The sequence below is a fragment of the Leptinotarsa decemlineata genome, unplaced genomic scaffold, assembly GCF_025532065.1.
Source record: "Leptinotarsa decemlineata unplaced genomic scaffold, Ldec_3_MD MMD2_tig00004204_RagTag_RagTag, whole genome shotgun sequence".
Classification (NCBI taxonomy): Eukaryota; Metazoa; Arthropoda; class Insecta; order Coleoptera; family Chrysomelidae; genus Leptinotarsa; species Leptinotarsa decemlineata.
In genome coordinates, this window is record NW_027412603.1 from 706071 (window position 1) to 725489 (window position 19419).

A 19419-nucleotide genomic window follows, 5' to 3' on the forward strand; every position below is an offset into this window, starting at 1 on the left:
ACACCAGCTCACATGTTTGAACCTGAATCATTTTAATTGTGACCTTTAATTACCATATATTTTCTTCAATTTTAATTACCATATTATTTACATCATGTTTGTATCTCTCATATAAATTTGCGTCACCACTGGTGATAGTTGTGTTTCCTTTTTTTTATTTGTAACCTATTTGAAATATTTCATTATTTCGTACTTCCATTGTCTAATATGATATAAATTGATTTGAAATCCCTGAAAGAATCTATAAAAATTAAAAAAGATTAGCTAAAAAATAACAATCATATCAAGCAAGAAAACTGAAATTACAGTGAAATAAAATACAAGCAACAACCAAAAAATAAAAAAAATCGAACCATTAACATAAGATGAAAATTAAAAAATTATTAACAAGAAATGAAAATTAAAAATATAAAATTAAAAGATTCCAAACCGAGTTACTTCATGCCGTTTCGATTGTTAGTATCCACAATCGTCTTCGGGTGATAACTGGACAATAAGTTCAGTTATCACCACGAATAGACATGGCTTACTCCGTCTGAACGGAAGCATAGACGGAAGCAAAAGCCCATATTAGATTAGCGAGAGAAAGAATCTGAAATAAAAAGCCGGCAACACTGTGCTCCACCCGCCCCATTCAATTATCGGTTGATGTTACCGCCCCCCTTAAAAGTAAATACAGAAGAAAGTTTATGTTATTTTGCATACTATAATTTTGTGTATTATTAGCCAGATAACCATTTGAGCTTTACTTTGATATTTCCGTTTTTGCCGTGGAATGAAATTAGCCTGTTTTGATCTGCTACCATTTGTATTTTGAACAGTTATTTATTTTTCTGAAAAATCCACTTGTAATAAAGGGTGAGTTTGCAAGAAATGAGAAAAGTTGAAAAGTAATAATTGTAGAAGATATTGATGAAACTTGAAACTGTGCCAAATATAATTATGATTTTGTATTATGGTAGTTTTACCTTGAGGTGTGACATCATTCCACTACCTACTGAGTCAATCACTAAAATAAGTTTTTGAATATAATTCAGTTTTCAGGTAAAAATGGTTGATCCAGGTTTTCCAGGACAACACACAACCACTACTACAGTACAGACTAGTAGTACTACTGTTGAAACATCAATAAGATTTGATCCATTTTATATTAGGCAACTGCCTGGAATGCTCAAATGCGCTGAAGTGGTAAGAAAATGCTCTGTAGGAAATATTACTTGGTGATAATCTCAATGTTTATGATAATGCAAACTGAAGGTGAATTCACATTACCCCAGACATGTATTAACTGAAAAGTTTCAAATCGTATTTTCCGTTTGTTACTACTAAAGACTATGTGGCCATTGAAAATTAATTATTCAAGTCATTACGAATGATGAATCCACTTTAATGTATAACATAAAGAATAGAATATATATATATATATACGCCGTTTCGACAAAGTCTCATTTGTCATCATCTGGCTCTTGCTGTTAAGTGTTAGGAAGTCGGGCGAGCTTACTCAATCCGCTCCCTACTATACTGATAAAATGATGTTTATTACGTGTTCGGAAGTAGACTGTCCTTACACGCTCTACTACATACTATATAAATATTGTTGTTGATTTTTACCTGAGTTCTTCTTCTTGATTAACCTCTTCTTCCCGTAAACTTTTGAAATGTTAAATCTAAAGTTCTCACATATAGGAATATGCTGAACTGATTTCTGGGTTTTTAATCCATGTTATGGGCACATAATAATAATAATAATATTTATTCATCCTCAAAGACGTTGACAAACGTATAGGATAGGTCAGTATTAAGCACATAAAAATCACATTAAACGATAAAATTGTAGATCAGTAGATAAAAATAATACAATAAAAATGTATACAACAAAAGTCAGAATCACAAAAATTAAAACAATTGTAGTTATAAAAATTGAATATGTCATGCCAAAGCCGCATGAACCCATTCAGTAGAGATGGTCTGAGAGAAATTCGCCAATACTTTAGTAGGCCTCAGAAAGAAGCAATGTTTTAACTGCTTTTTTAAATGCTACCGTGTTCATCTGTTTGAAATGGCCTGGTAACCGATTGAATAATTTTATTCCCATATATCTGGGAGAATGTTCGAATTTTTTAGTTTTATGTTTAGGAATGCTCAACTCCTCTGCATATCGAGTTGGGTAGCTATGATAGAATGAGTTCTTAGTACGGTCTGTTATACATTTGCGAACATATAAAAGTATTTTAAAGATATAGATGCAGGGAAAGGTTAAAATTTGATGACTAATGAAAAATGTCTTGCATGATTCCCTTCAAGGGATGCCTAGTAATTTCCTAACAACTTTTTTTTGAGCAATGAAAACCCTATCTTTTTCAACACTGTTTCCCCATTATAACTTAGATGGCTATAGACCAGACTGTAATATACATCTAAAATGGCGCGTAAAGGCATACAATTCTTAATTCTTGAGATTGCATAATACCCTTGATTGGTTTTTTTACAAACAACTGTGATATGGTCAGACCACTTCAAACAGTTGTCTACATGAACGCCAAGGAATTTTGTACAAGTTGTGCATGCCAGTGCCATTTCATTGATTAGTAAGGCAAGCGATTGCTTTTTCAGATCGTTTTTTAAATTAAAATACAGTGTGTCCAAGATAAGGATCCTAAGCATGGGAATCTCAGTACCTGTTGGAGATACAGCTTAGGTTAAATTAGGAAAAAGTTGTGTTCTTTAAAGCTTATTTACATGCCGTTTAGAAACTTGAAGAATTTTCATGGCCTGCTGAGATATTTGGGAAAAACGAGAATTTGACAATATCAATTTTATTTTTTTCTGACTTTATTTGAAAAGATATCAAAAAACGAATAACACTTTTTCATTGGCACTTTCAAGGTACTACACGATGGTATTTTTAGTTTTTATATCCGACGTTTCGTTTTCAAAAAACCATCATCAACTTTATTTTTTTAAATAGCCCGAAAAAAAAGTACACCCTGTATCTGATTCCATTTTTTATTACGAATTCAACGATGTAACACATGCCATTGTTTTCTTTTTAGTTTAAGGGAAAATTGCATTTTTTCTATTTTTAAAATGTATTTTTAAGTAGGTTAATAATGATTTTTTTAAAGTAATGAAAACAACAAAGAAATTAACGCATTTTTTATTTAATTCAAAGGAGGTGTTCAAACAGGTTTCCGTTATTTTCCAAACATAAGTATGATCTTCTAACTGTAGAACTTAAAACATCACGTAACATCTCTGGTGTAATACTGTTAAATGCGACAGTTACACATTCTCGTAACTGCTGTTCAGTTTCAAAAGAATGTTGGTAAACCCGGTTTTTAACAAAACCCCATATGAAGAAGTCCAGAGGAGTTAAATCAGGGTATCGCGCTGGCCAAGACACTTCACTAAAGGTTCCAATCCACCTTCCAGGAAATCGCTGCGAAAGATACTCTCGAACTTGTCTAGAATTATGTGCAGAGCACCGTCTTGTTGAAACCAACAGTTATTGACCTGTGCCAGAGGTAAATTATCTAAACAGTCTTCTACATAGTTTTGCAATAAATGATGGTATCGTTCGGCGGTCAAAGAATTATAGTAAAAAAACGGACTTAGTATTTTAATTCCTAAAATTGCACACCACATATTAAACCCAAAACGTTCTTGATGTCTTGATATTTTCTTAACACGCGGATTTTGCTGAGCCCAGTAATGCGTATTGCGGCGGTTGAAGATACTATTATTAGTGACCATACTTTCGTCGGACCATATTATTTTTGAAGGGAAATTATAATCTTCTTCACACGCGCGTGTATACCATTCGCAAAAATTTCGGCGCCGTTCGAAATCCCCTGGTTTAAGTCCTTGGCAAATCCTAAATTTATAGGGGTGATGTCTATTTTTACGCAAAATAAATTGAGCTGTGGATTTGGCTACTCCTACATTATTTTCGATTTTCCTAGTTGATATTTCAGGGTTCTCAACAACTGCTTGTAAAACATTATTTTGGACTTCTTCTGAAGATTCCTTTTTTCGAGATAAAACAGGCTTTTTAAATGAACCATATTCTTTTAAATTTCGAGCCAGCTCTAAGAAAATGGACTTACATGGCTGCTTTCTTTCTGGATATGTATTAAGATACATTGCTGCTGTATTTACAGTATCTTTGTGGCACAAAATGTAGCACGTTAGCATGTCAAACTTTTCTTCATGGCTATAATGCTCACCCGGCATATTCGACGATAATAACACAATATTATCTATTCAACAATAAACAATAATAACGACAACAGTAACAATAACTCTAAAAACAACAACTCGACAAACAGGCTAACAACAACGACAATTACTATTTTATCGTGTAATTAAATAATATTTGACAGGCTCGGTGACAGGTATTTACGTCAAAGCATTTGTTTGCAACGCCTACTTAAAGATTTTTTTAAAAATAGAAAAAATGTAATTTTCCTTTAAACTAAAAAGAAAACAATGGCATGTGATACATCGTTGAATTCGTAATAAAAAAATGGAATCAGATACAGGGTGTACTTTTGTTTCGGGTCATATAAAAAAATAAAGTTCATGATGGTTTCTTGAAAACGAAACGTTGGATATAAAATCTAAAAATACCATCGTGTAGTACCTTAAAAGTGCCAATGAAAAAGTGTTATTCGTTTTTTGATATCTTTTCAAATAAAGCCAGAAAAAAATAAAATTGATATTGTCAAAATCTCGTTTTTCCCAAATATCTCAGCAGGCCATGAAAATTCTTCAAGTTTCTAAACGGCATGTAAATAAGCTTTAAAGAACACAACTTTTTCCTAATTTAACCTAAGCTGTATCTCCAACAGGTACTGAGATTCCCATGCTTAGGATCCTATATGAAGATCATGTCACTCCTGAAGTTGCTAACTGCTTGTGTCGGTGAAATATTGAAAAACCTATTAATGAAGGATGACAGTCAACAATCCCAAAAAACAGAACAGCGACATTCAATTGTTCAATATTATATTAGTTATAATTTCTTGATGATTTTTGTTACTTTGGTTCATATTTCAAGTACCATTAGTAAAAGTTCTTTTTTTAAAATTTTGTAACTATTACATTAATAAATTTTCCAGGTAGTCAATTTAATTGGATTTATATGCATCGAAGCTAGTGGATTCCATGCAGAATCATCAAGGGGAACTTTTTTCAATACTGTAGCAATGACAGGATTTTGGTTCACTGGCATTCTGCTTGCCCTGTACCTATTCCACATTGTTGAAAAACTCTACAAGATTCCCTGGGTAAAAATAGAATTTGTTTTTTGTGCCTTATGGACTGGTCTTTACCTAATTGCTTCTTCATTAGCAATAGCCTATCACGTGGAAGCTTACATAGCAGCTGGGGTGAGTTATTTTAACTGGAGAGTAATAGAATATCACTTTTAAACTTAAGTAGTTGCAATATTACACATAGGCATTTTTACACACACTTGATCATATTTTATCATAAATCAGTGCAAAAAATTTGTTCAAAATGGATATACGTGGAAGTATGGATTGTTTTTCTGCCCATCAAAAAAACAGGTATACCTCTCATTCAATTCCTCTTATACTATGATTCCACTGTCAATGTAGGCGTCAAAATTTTCTTAAGATTATTTCTACTATTTCTGTCATATTATTGGCATTAATCTTTTTATTACTATGATCTCCAAAACGGAAATTTTTGAACAAACACAAATATATTTAGTACCGATTTAGACATCTTAGTCCTTATCTCTGTCTTAATTTCAGTTTTAAATTTAGTCTCAGCACTTGTGTGTATGTTTTCATGAAAATATTTATATATTTCACATTCTCAACTTACTTTTTGAATGGTGAACTTGAAAATTCCTGAATTTCCATTTTTAGAACTAAGATTAGGATATAAATTGTACACAAGTCCACAATAAGTAATTATTCTTCAACTAATGTAATCAAATATAATTTGAAAATATGTTTAAAATATGTTTTTTCCGTTAACCAGCTATGGCACTCCTAGGAACGACAACCCTCAGAAGTTGAAACTTGTGCGAGCTAAGGACTAACGAGGCCTTACCTTTTAACGTGTGATTCCTAACACCTACCTACCAGTTGATGGGTTGACTGATTTCAGTTGAATACACAACACAACAAAAAAATATTTTTTGAATGTTTCCTACACTAAATTAGTCAATTTCTACTAATTTTGGGGTGATAAAAACGAAAATAACAATGAAAAATTTTTATTAGCTCTGGTTTTTGAGATACACAGTACTTAATCTTAAAGAGTAGTTATACTATACGTGAAAAGTGAAAGTACATAAAACAATATTGTTATGTCTCTTTTAGAATATTTTAAGTACAAAATTAATAAAAAAAACATTATTCTTAGTGTTTTGACAAACAAAAGAATTTTGTACCACCAAATTTCAATTAAGTCCATCCGATTCATTGTAAGATCGCTGTCGTTCAGCTTGTCTTTTATAAAACACTTCTGGAGCATCCCTACACACAGACCAGCAGTAGTCTGCAAGCATTGCTTCATTCCAACGGCCCTGATATCTCTGTTCCATTAAGGCAATGTCTTGATGGAATCTTTCTCCATGTTCGTCACTCACAGCTCCACAGTTTTGTGGGAAGAAATTAAGATGAGAGTGAAGAAAATGAATTTTTAAGGACATGTTGCATCCAAGTTGGTGGTAAGCTTGAAGAAGCTCTTTAACCAATGCTGTGAAGTTATCATCTCTTTTGTTACCTAAAAACCCATGTACAACCCCCTTAAAGGCTTCCCAGGCTCTTTTTTCATTTCCTGTTAAAATCATGTCAAAAGCAGGATCATTTACGATTTCACGGATTTGAGGCCCAATAAAGATGCCTTCCTTGACTTTAGCATCACTCAACCTGGGAAACTTTGCTCTCAAGTACTTAAAAGCTTGTCCTTCCTGGTCCATGGCCTTCACAAAGTTTTTCATTAGTCCCAACTTACTATGTAATGGGGGAAGGAGAACATCCTTGGGATCTACAAGAGGCTCGTAAACTACATTTTTCTCATTAGGGTTCAGGTCTCGTGTAGGCCAGTTCATTTTTTATAGTGAGATTTTCTATCCCGACTGTCCCACAGACACAAAAAACAACAGTACTTGGTGAACCCTAATTGCATTCCTAGGAGTATAGCAATGACTTTCAGATCACCACAGATGTGCCACTTGTGTTGTTCATATTTGATTGATTGGAGAAGTGTTTTCATATTTATATACGTTTCCTTCATGTGAACTGCATGACCTATAGGAATAGAGGGTAGCTGATTTCCATTATGCAGAAGTACAGCTTTTAAGCTTAGTTTTGAAGAGTCTATAAACAGTCTCCATTCAGATGGAGTGTGATCCAAATTCAAGCAGTCCATCAAACCATTAACATCAGAACAAACTACGAGGTTTTCTTTTTTCTCAAAAAAAGGAAGCAAATCTTTTTGACGCTGTCTGTACTGAGATATTTTCATCATATTTTAGAAGATTCCACTGTTGTAGTCTTGTCCCTAACAGCTCAGCCTTTTCCTTAGACGAGCGAAGATCTCTTATAAGGTCACTCAACTCTGCTTGACTAATTCTGTGCGGATCACTAGACCTATCGCTTACCTCAAAATCAGGGTCGTAGGATGTAGGAGGATGGGTTGCTCCTTCTAAACAGTCTTCATCACCTTCCTCTAAAATTTCATAGTTTTGGGGTGGAGAAGGGACTGGCAAATTGTCTGAGTGTGGTACAGGCCGAAGAGCAGATGGGAGATTAGGGTATTTAACCGTTCCTCTCTTCTTCATAGATAAACCTCGCTTAATGGGAGGAGTTAAGCAGAAATAACAGTCGTCTGTATGATTGGTAGGCTCACGCCAAACCATAGGTACTGCAAAAGCCATTGCCCGGTTTTTATTTTTCAGCCACTCTCGCAATATGACGGAACAAGAATTACAACATATATGAGGAGCCCATGATTTATTTTGGTCCCCAACTTTCACACCAAAATAATGTTCATAGGCTGTCTTAACGATAGGTGTCATTTTACGTTTCTGAGCCTTAAATGTTATTTCACCACATATATAGCAAAAGCTATCGACAGAACTCACACACTTTCGAGGCATTTCAGATCAGCACTTAAATTAATTTAAAAATCAACTTCACACGATAATTTCAATAGCAACCACGTGCGTACAATTGACAAACTCACATAGGTTATGTTTACTACTTAAGAACAGCTGATGAGAGGGGTGTTATGTAAACAAACATGTGTACCAACTGTTGGTGATGAAATATTTCATTTGTTGAAAACTCAATATACATATATATATATATATATATATATATATATATATATATATATATATATATATAATATAATGATACTATATCTTGAAAACAAGAGCTAATATATAATTTTTATGGTCACTTTCGGTTTTAACACGTGGAAATACAATAAAATCATCTAATTTCAACCCCGAAACAAAAACTTTGTTGTGATGTGTTATTGATATTGACAGCTGGTAATTGATGATGCTTGGAAAAAATTTTATTTTTATGGTAGTAAAATTTTATTTTTATGGAGTCTGGAAAAAGCCATCTGTGTTGAAATTAAATGCAAATCACACAATTCGTTCCGATTGCTAACACTCTATGTTACACGTCACTAGTTCAATTCTTTGAATTCAAATTATGTTGATAACGACAAATGAAACAAAGAAAATCACACTTTTATATTTTAGTATCAAATTGAAATATTTCAAAAAATTTAATTTTTTAATGAAATGTAGGACACTGAATTGAGAAAGTTATTTAACTAATCATCTCACTATTTTTTCAGTTCTTTGGATTTTGTGGTATGGTGCTGTATGGTATAGATGCTTTTATCAAATTCCAGGCCATAAAGAATGGTCAGCTAGCTCAAGGAGAGAGGGTGATAAGTAAACAAACAACAACTATTTCAAGACCAGCTTACTGAACATGCAGTTTTATGGCAACATCTGTGACGTTATCTGGTTTTGTTGTGTCAGCTTATGTTTAGGTCAGATTAGTAATTTACTTTTTTTTTCTGATTGACTTGGGTGTTTCTTAATGAAGGTTCATAGTAATTTCACAAACCACATTTAACCATTCAATCACAAGTTTGTGTAGGTGTGGTTTGTAAAATTAGTAATTTTCCAATGGCAAACAAAGTTTTTTTTTGAGGCATTGTATTGATATAATCAAGTAGCTTCATCATACCAAAAAACTATTAGTAACTAAAAAAACATCAGAGAAATCCCTTTCACAAACAATAGTGTTAACGATATAACAATAGTTATATCGATAAATAAATGTGAGCAATCTATAATATGCCAGTGTCACTGCAGACATTGGTGTTAAAAGACTGAACATAGAAATGAAATCAATTATCTTGAATGTTTTATTGTATTCAGAAATAAAGGTGGAAAAATGCAGCTGATTAACTGAACACTAATTGAAAATTACATTAAGAAGAATTTTTATCCCATTACATGCAATATAACATAGAGAGAGAGAGAAAGTACTTTATTGTTCATGAATAACATCATGGTCACAAAGGTAAAAAATTTAAAAAAAAATATAAAATATACACAGCACTGATACCAGAGAAAATATGTCAACAACAATTAAACTTGTTAATAAAAGGTAACATGTCACACTTAATACTATATAAATCTACACAACTATACATAATAAAAGATGCGACATATGGAAATCAAATAAGGATTATTCTAGTGTTTCACTAAAGTATTCATTCAGACTGTAATAGGCTCTGTCTAATAATAGATTTTATTTCTGACCGGGATATTATAAGCTTATATCGTCACAGTTACGCTATCAATAAAGAGGGTCATAACTCCCTTGGGACATTATAGATTTTATAATTCCCTCTACCTTTCACAAGTAAAAATAAATAGAAATGAAAACTGAACCATATTTTATTTATTCACGTCATTACAAATAATAAATGTACAATTTTGAAATGTTCCCTGAAAATTACTTCCGCCACTGGAAACAATTTCTTCTTTTGTATGGCTGGAGCTTCTGTTCACTACAGTCGAGGTACCTGCCTCTTCTGATGACAAAGTAGACAACATACGCGTCGTTTTATTTCTCAATTCGATGCTATCCTCCAAATACCCCTCCGCCACCGTGGAACTTTTCCAACCTCCGTGTCTTTTTAAGTTAGTCATAGTTGCTCCTGCATTGGCTAGAGCAGTAGCAGAAGTGCGACGAAGGCAATGTCCCGTATAGGAAGATGAGTTTGGCAATCCTAAATACATTGCGATTTTGCTGGGGATTTTCCCAAACATGTTTTTTCCAATTGGCTGAGATGTACATTTATTTTGTCGGAAGCTCAAAAAAAATCGTTCAATACCTTTAGAACGCAAAGACATATAAAGTCTTAATAAAGGCAAAGCGGAGAACTCTTTTTCATCCACAACTGTAAATTTCTTCGATCCACCAGTTTTACTTTCCGGTACGTTCACTACCATAACGGAATCCCGGTCCTCTATATCCGATATCTTCATATTCAAAAGTTCCTGACTTCTGCATCCTCCAAAATAACCCATAATCAAAACAACCTATAACAAAAAAAAGGAAATAAATACACACAAAAAAGGAAAATAAGAAAAAAATTACCTTATGCAATAAATGAATATTATTAGGAGCGTCCTTTAGGAATCTGATAACATCTTTAGGAGATAAAACAGCAGACTTTTTCGGCTTATAACTCTTACTCTTCCGTTTCAAAAAAGCCTGTAGTTCATTGAACTTGGTGATATCTCGTTTCTCATGTATAGTCACCATCGATTTTAGCATTGACCATTTAGTCCATAAAGAATTCAGACTGTTTCTGACTGAAACGAATAAACACAATTACTACCAAATCTACCGAAAAACATAGAAAATTCCTTACCAGTTCTTGAAAATATGCCAGAAATACAGTTTCAGTGACATCTTTTGGCATAACATTTTTCCGTGTCAGCCAGTCCAGATATATCTTGTATTCTTTTTGGTATACAGCTTCACTTTTCGATGGAATTAATGATTCTCTTGCTTGTTAAGCTTTTTTCAAAATATCCTCCATTATATTTGAGGTAGAAAACACGTTTTCACCGCAAACACAGCTTGATAACAAAGTTCTGTTCATAAACAAGTAACATAGCAACAACCTAGCAACAAGAAAACTCTACTATAATCAACGGTACCTGATTCAAATATACCGGGAAGGTAATGAATTGGTACATTTTTCCGTTTCAAAAATGAACAAAATTTTATTGAAATCGGTCAGAAATAAAATTATCTATGTACCACGGGAATTAATGAGCCTTAATAACCTCAGGCAATTGCTGTCCCTCGGGCCAGAGGCCCTCGGGACGCAAACTTTGCCATCGGTAATTAAGGCCCTCCTAATTCCCTTGATACATAAATAACTATTATGTCTTCTCTTTCTTCTTGTAACTACCTCGCATCCCCGCTGCTTTTCTTCGCCATCTTCTGTCAACATAATTTCATTCATTTTCTGTTTAATTAAATTCATGTTGCTAAGGCAAAATGCATGAAAACAATATTTTAACTTTTTCATGGTAATTCTCATTTTAATGGTAATTTAGACTGCATATTTCCATCTAATACTTGTAGTTCACTAAGACTTAGTTGGCTACTTTGATTTTAAAGTTAAAATACATCTACATGAAGTTTTCTCCTGGTTGTCTTCACATATCAATAGATTTTTTTATAAATTGAGTTTATTCTTATATAGATGTAGTATATTCTAGAATATTCTCTTCAGTTCCTTTGAGAAGAAGAGATTGCATAGATCTGACATAACTTGAGGTCCAAAACTTTCTAATTAGCAAAATGAAGCTATTTGTTACTACAGAAGGCTTGCCTTTTTCAAGCGTTAATTGTCAACCATAAATAAAGGAGTATTTTACTTTTATATAATTTTTTTGTTCTAAACTATTAATACTTATTCAAAGTTCTATATGGTATTTTGTACTTATGCTCTTTCTTTTGCAATAACTCAAAGCAGTGTGCCTTTTTAGATCCGATGATAATTTTCAGTGGTTGGGGTGAATTTTGATTGCAAATATGCTGGATCTATCTGTAGGAGACGAATATTTTATCTAGGAAGAATTTTATTTTTTGAAAGATGAAAAACATGCAAGTACTGAATAAAACATTATTATTAAGACTTTCACAAAACAGTTTAGAAAACCACAACACATGTTTCATTATATAATAGCTTCTTCAGGTGTGTTCAATACTAACTTATCAATATATTATTATTTTTTTAATGTATCGTATAATAATTCATTGATATTGAACAGGCTTGAAGAAACTTTTGTGTAGTAAAGCACGTGTTGTGATTTTGTAAATAGTTTTGCGAAAATTTCACAAGTGATATTGAATAGCATTGATCATAGATTTTCCTCAAATATCATTTACTTCCATCACTATTGAAAGAATAGGAAAATGTGAAATAAAAGTTTTCTAGGAACACTCTTATCGCATTTTAACTGGAAATCTAGTTCTATTTATAATTTATCTTATGAACCTAGCAATATATGACTGTTTCTGCTATGACTTGTGGATAAAGCTTTGTGTTTATCTATTTCAAAATATCAACAATCATTTTAAATCCAGTGGTATGTGATTTATGTTATTAATCATGATTCCTTTCAATGAAATCAAATACATCAACCACTGCAAATTATTATAAAATAATATAAAAAATACATATACAGTGTGACCCATTTAAGATGGAAGCACCCTTATAAAACTTACTTTTTTTAACCGATTGGAATGATTTTTTTTTGTTAGGTAGATATTCGAAAAGTCTATTAGGACACCAAATATCATGAATAAATCTCAATTTCCAGGGCCAACTAATCTTATTTTTCAAGATCAAAAATCTAAAAAAATTACTAGCGATTTTTTTAGAAAAACTCTGACTACACCACTGGATTTGTGACATTTTCAAATGGGTAACATGTAAATTACGTTGAAATGCGTCAATCAATAAAAAAGTTATAAAGGAATGAAATTTGAAAAATATGCCGTTTAATCAACCCACCAATTCATGTTCAGGAATTTTATGAAAATTCTGAATACACCACTGGATTCAGGATATCTTGAAATATCACTGGTCACAGTTTCATCGAAATCTGTTCAGTAATAAAAAAGTTATAAGGGAATGAAATTTGAAAAATATGTTGTTCAATGGAATTTTAGCAACGTTCTTACTACACCACTGGATTAGGGGCAATATTCAACAAAATATTATTTATTCAAATAAAATTCATGAAACGTTTATGGGAGAATCAATTTCCTTTCATAATGTATGTCGAACCATATCAATCAATCAGTTCATCACAACAAACTTTAGTGTCAATAATTTCAAATGAATCTACAAAAAACTAACTGTAAGTACATTTTTCTAATTGCTACAAACTAGCGGAAAACAATCTTTTATTCACAATCAATGTAAAAATAGAAACCAAGAAGATACCGAATTGAAAAATAAATGAGTGCAATTCATATTCTGGTGGCCTCCACCAAACTTCCATCCAATTCAATGCATTTATCATATCGCTTACGAATATTTTTTAAAGTATTTCTCAATTGTTGTGGAGTAATTGCATCGCAAGCTTGCTGAATTCTGGTGCACAGTTCCACTCGATTCCTTGGTCGTGATTTGTAAACCTTTTGTGTAACATAACCCCAAAGGAAAAAATCGAGTGAAGTAAGGTCAGGCGATCTTGGTGGCCATCCAATTAATGTACTCCCCCTTCCTATCCAACGATTAGGGTAATTTTGATTCAGCCAACTCTTCACAATTCCCGCATTATGTATGGAACAACCATCTAACTGAAAATATAAATTTCTTGTTCCTGCAAGGGGAAGTTCATCTATTGCGTCCGAAAATTCATTCCTTAAAAATTGTAGAAAAATTGCGCCATTCATGTTGCCATCGAAAAAGTATGGTCCAATTATCCTTTCATTCAGTATTCCACACCAAACGTTCACTTTTTCTGAATACTGCCTTTTACAGTTTATCACCCAGTTATTTTCAGTGGCCCAATTGCGAATATTTTGTGATGAAACCACTCCATTTGTTGTGAAACTAGCTTCATCACTGAATAAAATTTTCTTTAAAAATTGCCTGTCATTAAGATACTCGCCCTGGGCCCATAAGCAGAATTCCAATCGTTTTTCTTGATCACCTAGTTCCAGAGTATGTAAAAACTTTGGTTTAAATGGCCTCAATTTATTTTTCTTCAGACATCGCCTAACATTCTCCCTAGGTAAGTTTAAATCTAAGCTGGCATCCCTCAAACTACTATTTGGATTATTTCTGAAGTAATCTAATATAGTCTGGTTATTTTCGTTCCTTCTTCGTATATTGTTCTTCAAAATATATGTGGTTACTGCTCCAGTCTGATTGAAAACTTGGTTTATTTTATGTACCGTGCTGTTACTTATGGCTGGACGATTTGGGTGTCTTTCATTGAATATTCTAGTTACTTCTCTTTCACTCCGGTAATCATCACCGGAAAGACGTATAATTTCGATTTTTTCTTGAATTTACAATTGAGCCATTATCTGTTTTTATTTTGAAACACAAATTATTCAGTTCACTAATGGTGCGTAACAAAATGACAATTTAACAAAATGACAATTCATGCGCAAATAAATAGATGAGAAACTTGTTTATTTCATTAATGCATTCTGAATAACAGGCAGTTAAAATTGCAAATCTCATTTTTTGCTATTCAACAAAAGGAAGAAATCACAGCTGATGTTACCTACTGGAATGATAATAATTATTATCCATTGCATATTTTTTTCGTTATAATTTCTATTGGGAGTACATTAGACTTGTCTTATATTGTTGAAATTGTTTTCATGAAGATTAACCAGGAGTTCTCTCCTGATTGTACTTGTTTATGTATCCACTCCACTTCGAGAAATACCTATAGACTATTTTTACCATCATGATTTTCAGATGTTATAATTGTACGACATTGCAATAATCACCCCAATAATTTTTTCAATAATCAACAGTGGTGTAGTAAGAACGTTGTTAAAATTTCATTTTACAACATATTTTTCAAATTTCATTCCCTTATAACTTTTTTATTACTGAACAGATTTCGATGAAACAGTGACCAGTGATATTTCAAGACATCCTGAATCCAGTGGTGTATTCAGAATTTTCATAAAATTCCTGAACATGAATTGGTGGGTTGATTAAAGGGCATATTTTTCAAATTTCATTCCTTTATAACTTTTTTATTGATTGACGCATTTCAACGTAATTTACATGTTACCCATTTGAAAATGTCACAAATCCAGTGGTGTAGTCAGAGTTTTTCTAAAAAAATCGCTAGTAATTTTTTTAGATTTTTGACCTTGAAAAATAAGATTAGTTGGCCCTGGAAATTGAGATTTAATCATGATATTTGGTGTCCTAATAGACTTTTTGAATATCTACCGAACAAAAAAAAAACTTTCCAATCGGTTGAAAAATGTAAGTTTTATAAGGGTGCTTCCATTTTGAATGGGTCACACTGTATATATATATATATATATATATATATATATATATATATATATATATATATATATATATATATATAATATACAATACAATAATATATAATATACAATTATTGACAGCGATTAATAAAAATTTGAAAATTTCATTTCAATTTGACACAAAAAAGTCAAAAATATTGGCAAAAATGAAATGAAATTGAGTATTGCACGAAATTTGTAAAGAAAATATGGTATCCGGTTAATTTTGGGATTGAGTTTACTATTTTTCTTGATTGAATATCTATATGGATGGAGAGAGACTTAGATGGTCCACCTTTCTCATTGAGAGTGCGTTCAGTTCTAGCAAGGTGAAAATATTTTTTGGTTTATGTTTGGATGCTAATTGAATTATGCTCTGAAGAGTCACAATATTTTTTTATAATCCTCCACAGTTTGAACTATCGATTATAAAAAAAATACTCTGTGCTTCTCTCAAATGAAAGACATAATTACTGAAAGTGTACCTGCATAATTCATATGTTTATTCAGAGATCATAAAATTAATTTTTATTGTTTTCAAGTGCATGGTGAAATTTTGCCAATAATAATTGGTTGATATATTGTTTTTTGACTAGACAATTGTTTCTAATAGAATGCAACATCTGTAAACATTGATGGAGTGTTAGAGCATGTAAAATGCTCCTTGAAATATTAAATTGAATTTCAGTCTAGTCCAACAAAAAACTTGTAATTATCAGTGCTGCTGCTTTATATGAAATATCTCGAGTCATGTTTAAAATTAAATATATTCAAGAAATATTTGAACCACGAAATATTCAACTAGTTCATACTGTTAAGTGCACTTATTAAATATTTTTGTTTATTTATTGATTAGGACGTTGATCTATTATGAATATTTGGTATGTTAAAGATAAGTTATACTATTTGAATGTTGCAGTTTGAAAGATATATTAGGCGTTATGTTTATGTGATTCTATTGGAGATATTTCTATTCGTATGTCTGGTTTTGTTGTTTTATTTTTTATATAAAACTATATTTTCAATAAGAAAAGTTTCCTTGCGACTAACTTTCAGTAAAATACCTTCATATTTGAACTTCTGGAATTAAGTTGTTTTTTTTGTATTTGTGAGGTTATTTCAGCTTTGCACTTTTGCTAAATTTCATGAGCTCACCTCATTATTTTAGTTACTTAGGCCCTAACATATAACACACTTAAATTTGTTACCCAAACTTTTGAGTGTTTGCATTGTAATTTTAAAAATATAGTTTGTTTCAAAATTTGATTTATTTATTTCAATTTTTTCAAGTAGAAAAAATCTACTATAGTATAACAATTTTCAATTGAAGGTAACTCATATACAAATTGAACTGAGAGCTAACGGCAACAATGTTAAATGTTAAAACTAAATTCTTACCGGGATCATTTTTATTGTCTATGCCTCGCTATTGTAAATAATTGAGAAGTAAGATTATTCCATAAAATTTGTCCCCCGTAACAAGATAGCTTCGGCATATCGGTAGGATGTACGAGCGAATAGGTGAACCAGTTCGTTAAATACTTTGAAACACCGGTAAACTGATCAACACTTCACACGTCTATTATATTTGCGTCTTCAAAAGGTCATAACAAGTCATTCGGTTTCTTCATTATCAAGCGTCCTTATCTGCATCTGCATGTTCTATTTCTTGTGAAGGTGACTTTGTTTTGTATTTATTAAATATATTTTATTATATTTATTAAATAGAGTGTTATATTTATTAACTTTAAAATATAAGATAGAGTTGGCCGATACTTGTTTTTCATAATGCTATGAGCATTCGTGGCGAGTAGACGTGTTTTGGTGTGTGCTCCGCTAATTGACCATATTATCACGAAAAAGTAGTTGTGCCTGCTGTATTCATACATTGTAATAACCTGTGAACCTGCGAACTTTATAAGTAATCAGAGTAAATTATAAATATATACCTAGTACTATGGCTCAAAATAAACAGGACTTTCAAAAACTCATTAAAGAAGCTATGAAAGCCATTCTTTCTGATCAGTCGTTCATCGATTCAGTAATTAAGAATGTTAGTCAACAACTAAATGAAAAACTATGGAACGCCGTTTTACTTTTTATTGTCACAAATATTCATTCCTCAATTTATTCAACTAACAATGTATTTGTTTGAATTTAATTGATTCATGCATTTGTTCGACACATTAAAAACGATTGTTCCAAAATTTGTTCTATTTTAAATGACACTTGATTCAAAATGTTACATGAATTAATTTGTTTGAAGAAAAGTTGCGAACAGTTATAATATAGATTCATTGTTTGAAATTTTTGGAAGTAAATGTTTGTCATATATACTTCTTTTGTAACTATCGAATAATTTACTACAATTTCTGTGAAACATGAATAAAATGGTTTGTTGATAATTATAGTTACATGAATTAAAACGATTGTTGATAATTTTAATTCGGCGCTAGCGTCGAACGGATTCTTGCAGAAGCTGAATTTTTAAATCTGGCAACATGATAGTTTAGTGATAGTAACACAATATTCCGTCCGACCGCAGCGCCGAATAAAAATTATCAACAATCAATTTAATTCATGTATCACCTAAAAGCAACAATCAAAACAATTCATTTTTACAAAATACCAATAGAAAGTAAAACGGCGTGCCACGCCGTTTGACATACCTACATATTATATGTAGTTATGTAGTTCCGCAAAAATACGCCCGACGTAAGCGCCGAATAAAAATTATCAACAAACAATTTAATTCATGTATCACTGAAATGCAACAAACAAATTAATTCAATTCTTTCCGAAGGAATAATAATAAAAAGTAAAACGGCGTGGCACGCCGTTTTGCTTTTTATTAATATTCATTTGAAATGAGCTGAATTATTTTGTTTGTCGAATTTCAGTGATACATGAATTAAATTGATTGTTGATCATTTTTATTCGGCGCTGTAGTCGGGCGTATTTTTATAGAACTACTCAACTGTATATATGTATGGCGTTGGTCATAGTACGGTAATAATCCCTTAGACCGCAGCGACGAATAAAAATTATCAACAATCAATTTAATTCATGTATCAACTAAATGCAACAGTCAAAACAATTCATTTTCACAAAATACCAATAGAAAGAAAAACGGTGTGCCACGCCGTTTTACTTTTTATTAATATTCCTTTGAAATGATCTGAATTATTTTGTTTGTTGAATTTCAGTGATACATGAATTAAATTGATTGTTGATAATTTTTATTCGGCGCCACGGTTGAACGGCGTGTTGTCGTACTATAAATGAACTAGCATGTTGCCATATGTAACAATTGAAGTTCTTGATAAATCCGCTCGATACCAGCGCCGAATTAAAATTATCAACAATCGTTTTAAATGTATCTTTCAAATACAACAAACTTTTTGAATCATCAAAAAATTTAATTTTTTGTCAGAAATTAGCTTTTTGAAAAGACTGATGAAATAAAATGATACTTGCTTGAGAATGTTTTGCACAAAAGTTGTAACCAAATTTTACCAACAATGTTTCATGGAAAAACTTTGACAGTCATTCAAATATATTCATTGAAATTTTATTCCCAAACTTACTTTTAGAAAGTGAATTAAAAGTTTCATTGTAATTCAACAGTCATATAAATAACTAACATTCGAAAGGTCAAAATTATATGCGGAATTGAAACGTTTGTTGAATTTACTCGAATAATACATTCCATTGATTATTGAATTAAAATGTTGGTTTATTGCTGAGTTGAACTATATGTATATAGATTATTTTTCAGCATAATATATAATAA

At 31.8% G+C, this 19419-nt stretch overlaps 2 protein-coding genes across 5 annotated transcripts; one reads left to right on the plus strand and one right to left on the minus strand.

The window, feature by feature from the left end:
- Positions 1–554: 554 nt before the first annotated feature.
- On the plus strand, positions 555–16887 carry LOC111516608 (CKLF-like MARVEL transmembrane domain-containing protein 4). Of its 4 annotated transcripts, none has more exons than XM_074178615.1 (4): positions 555–669; positions 1045–1188; positions 5121–5390; positions 8857–16887. In XM_074178615.1, the coding sequence occupies exons 1-4, from the start codon at positions 649–651 to the stop codon at positions 8992–8994; spliced, it is 573 nt and encodes a 190-aa protein (XP_074034716.1). In that variant the 5' UTR covers positions 555–648; the 3' UTR covers positions 8995–16887. The 4 variants fall into 4 exon arrangements, with proteins under 4 accessions (XP_074034716.1, XP_074034720.1, XP_074034719.1 ...); XM_074178619.1 differs by having other exon boundaries at positions 574–669; positions 1038–1188; XM_074178618.1 differs by having other exon boundaries at positions 613–858; positions 1038–1188.
- Positions 9124–10862, minus strand: LOC141483780 (uncharacterized). Its single transcript, XM_074178614.1, has 2 exons — positions 10683–10862; positions 9124–10624 (listed from the first exon to the last, which is right to left on the minus strand). The coding sequence occupies exons 1-2, from the start codon at positions 10860–10862 to the stop codon at positions 9977–9979; spliced, it is 828 nt and encodes a 275-aa protein (XP_074034715.1). The 3' UTR covers positions 9124–9976.
- Positions 16888–19419: the final 2532 nt, after the last annotated feature.

What these genes read in the sequence shown, in the direction of transcription:
- LOC111516608 (XM_074178615.1), top strand. Translation starts at nt 649, where the DNA reads ATGTTACCGCCCCCCTTAAAA. An exon ending in TGTTACCGCCCCCCTTAAAA is followed by an intron (nt 670 to 1,044) that starts GTAAATACAGAA and finishes TTCAGTTTTCAG; the next exon opens with GTAAAAATGGTTGATCCAGG. An exon ending in TGCTCAAATGCGCTGAAGTG is followed by an intron (nt 1,189 to 5,120) that starts GTAAGAAAATGC and finishes TAAATTTTCCAG; the next exon opens with GTAGTCAATTTAATTGGATT.
- LOC141483780 (XM_074178614.1), bottom strand. Translation starts at nt 10,862, where the DNA reads ATGCTAAAATCGATGGTGACTATACATGAGAAACGAGATATCACCAAG. An exon ending in ATATTCATTTATTGCATAAG is followed by an intron (nt 10,625 to 10,682) that starts GTAATTTTTTTC and finishes TTTTTGTTATAG; the next exon opens with GTTGTTTTGATTATGGGTTA.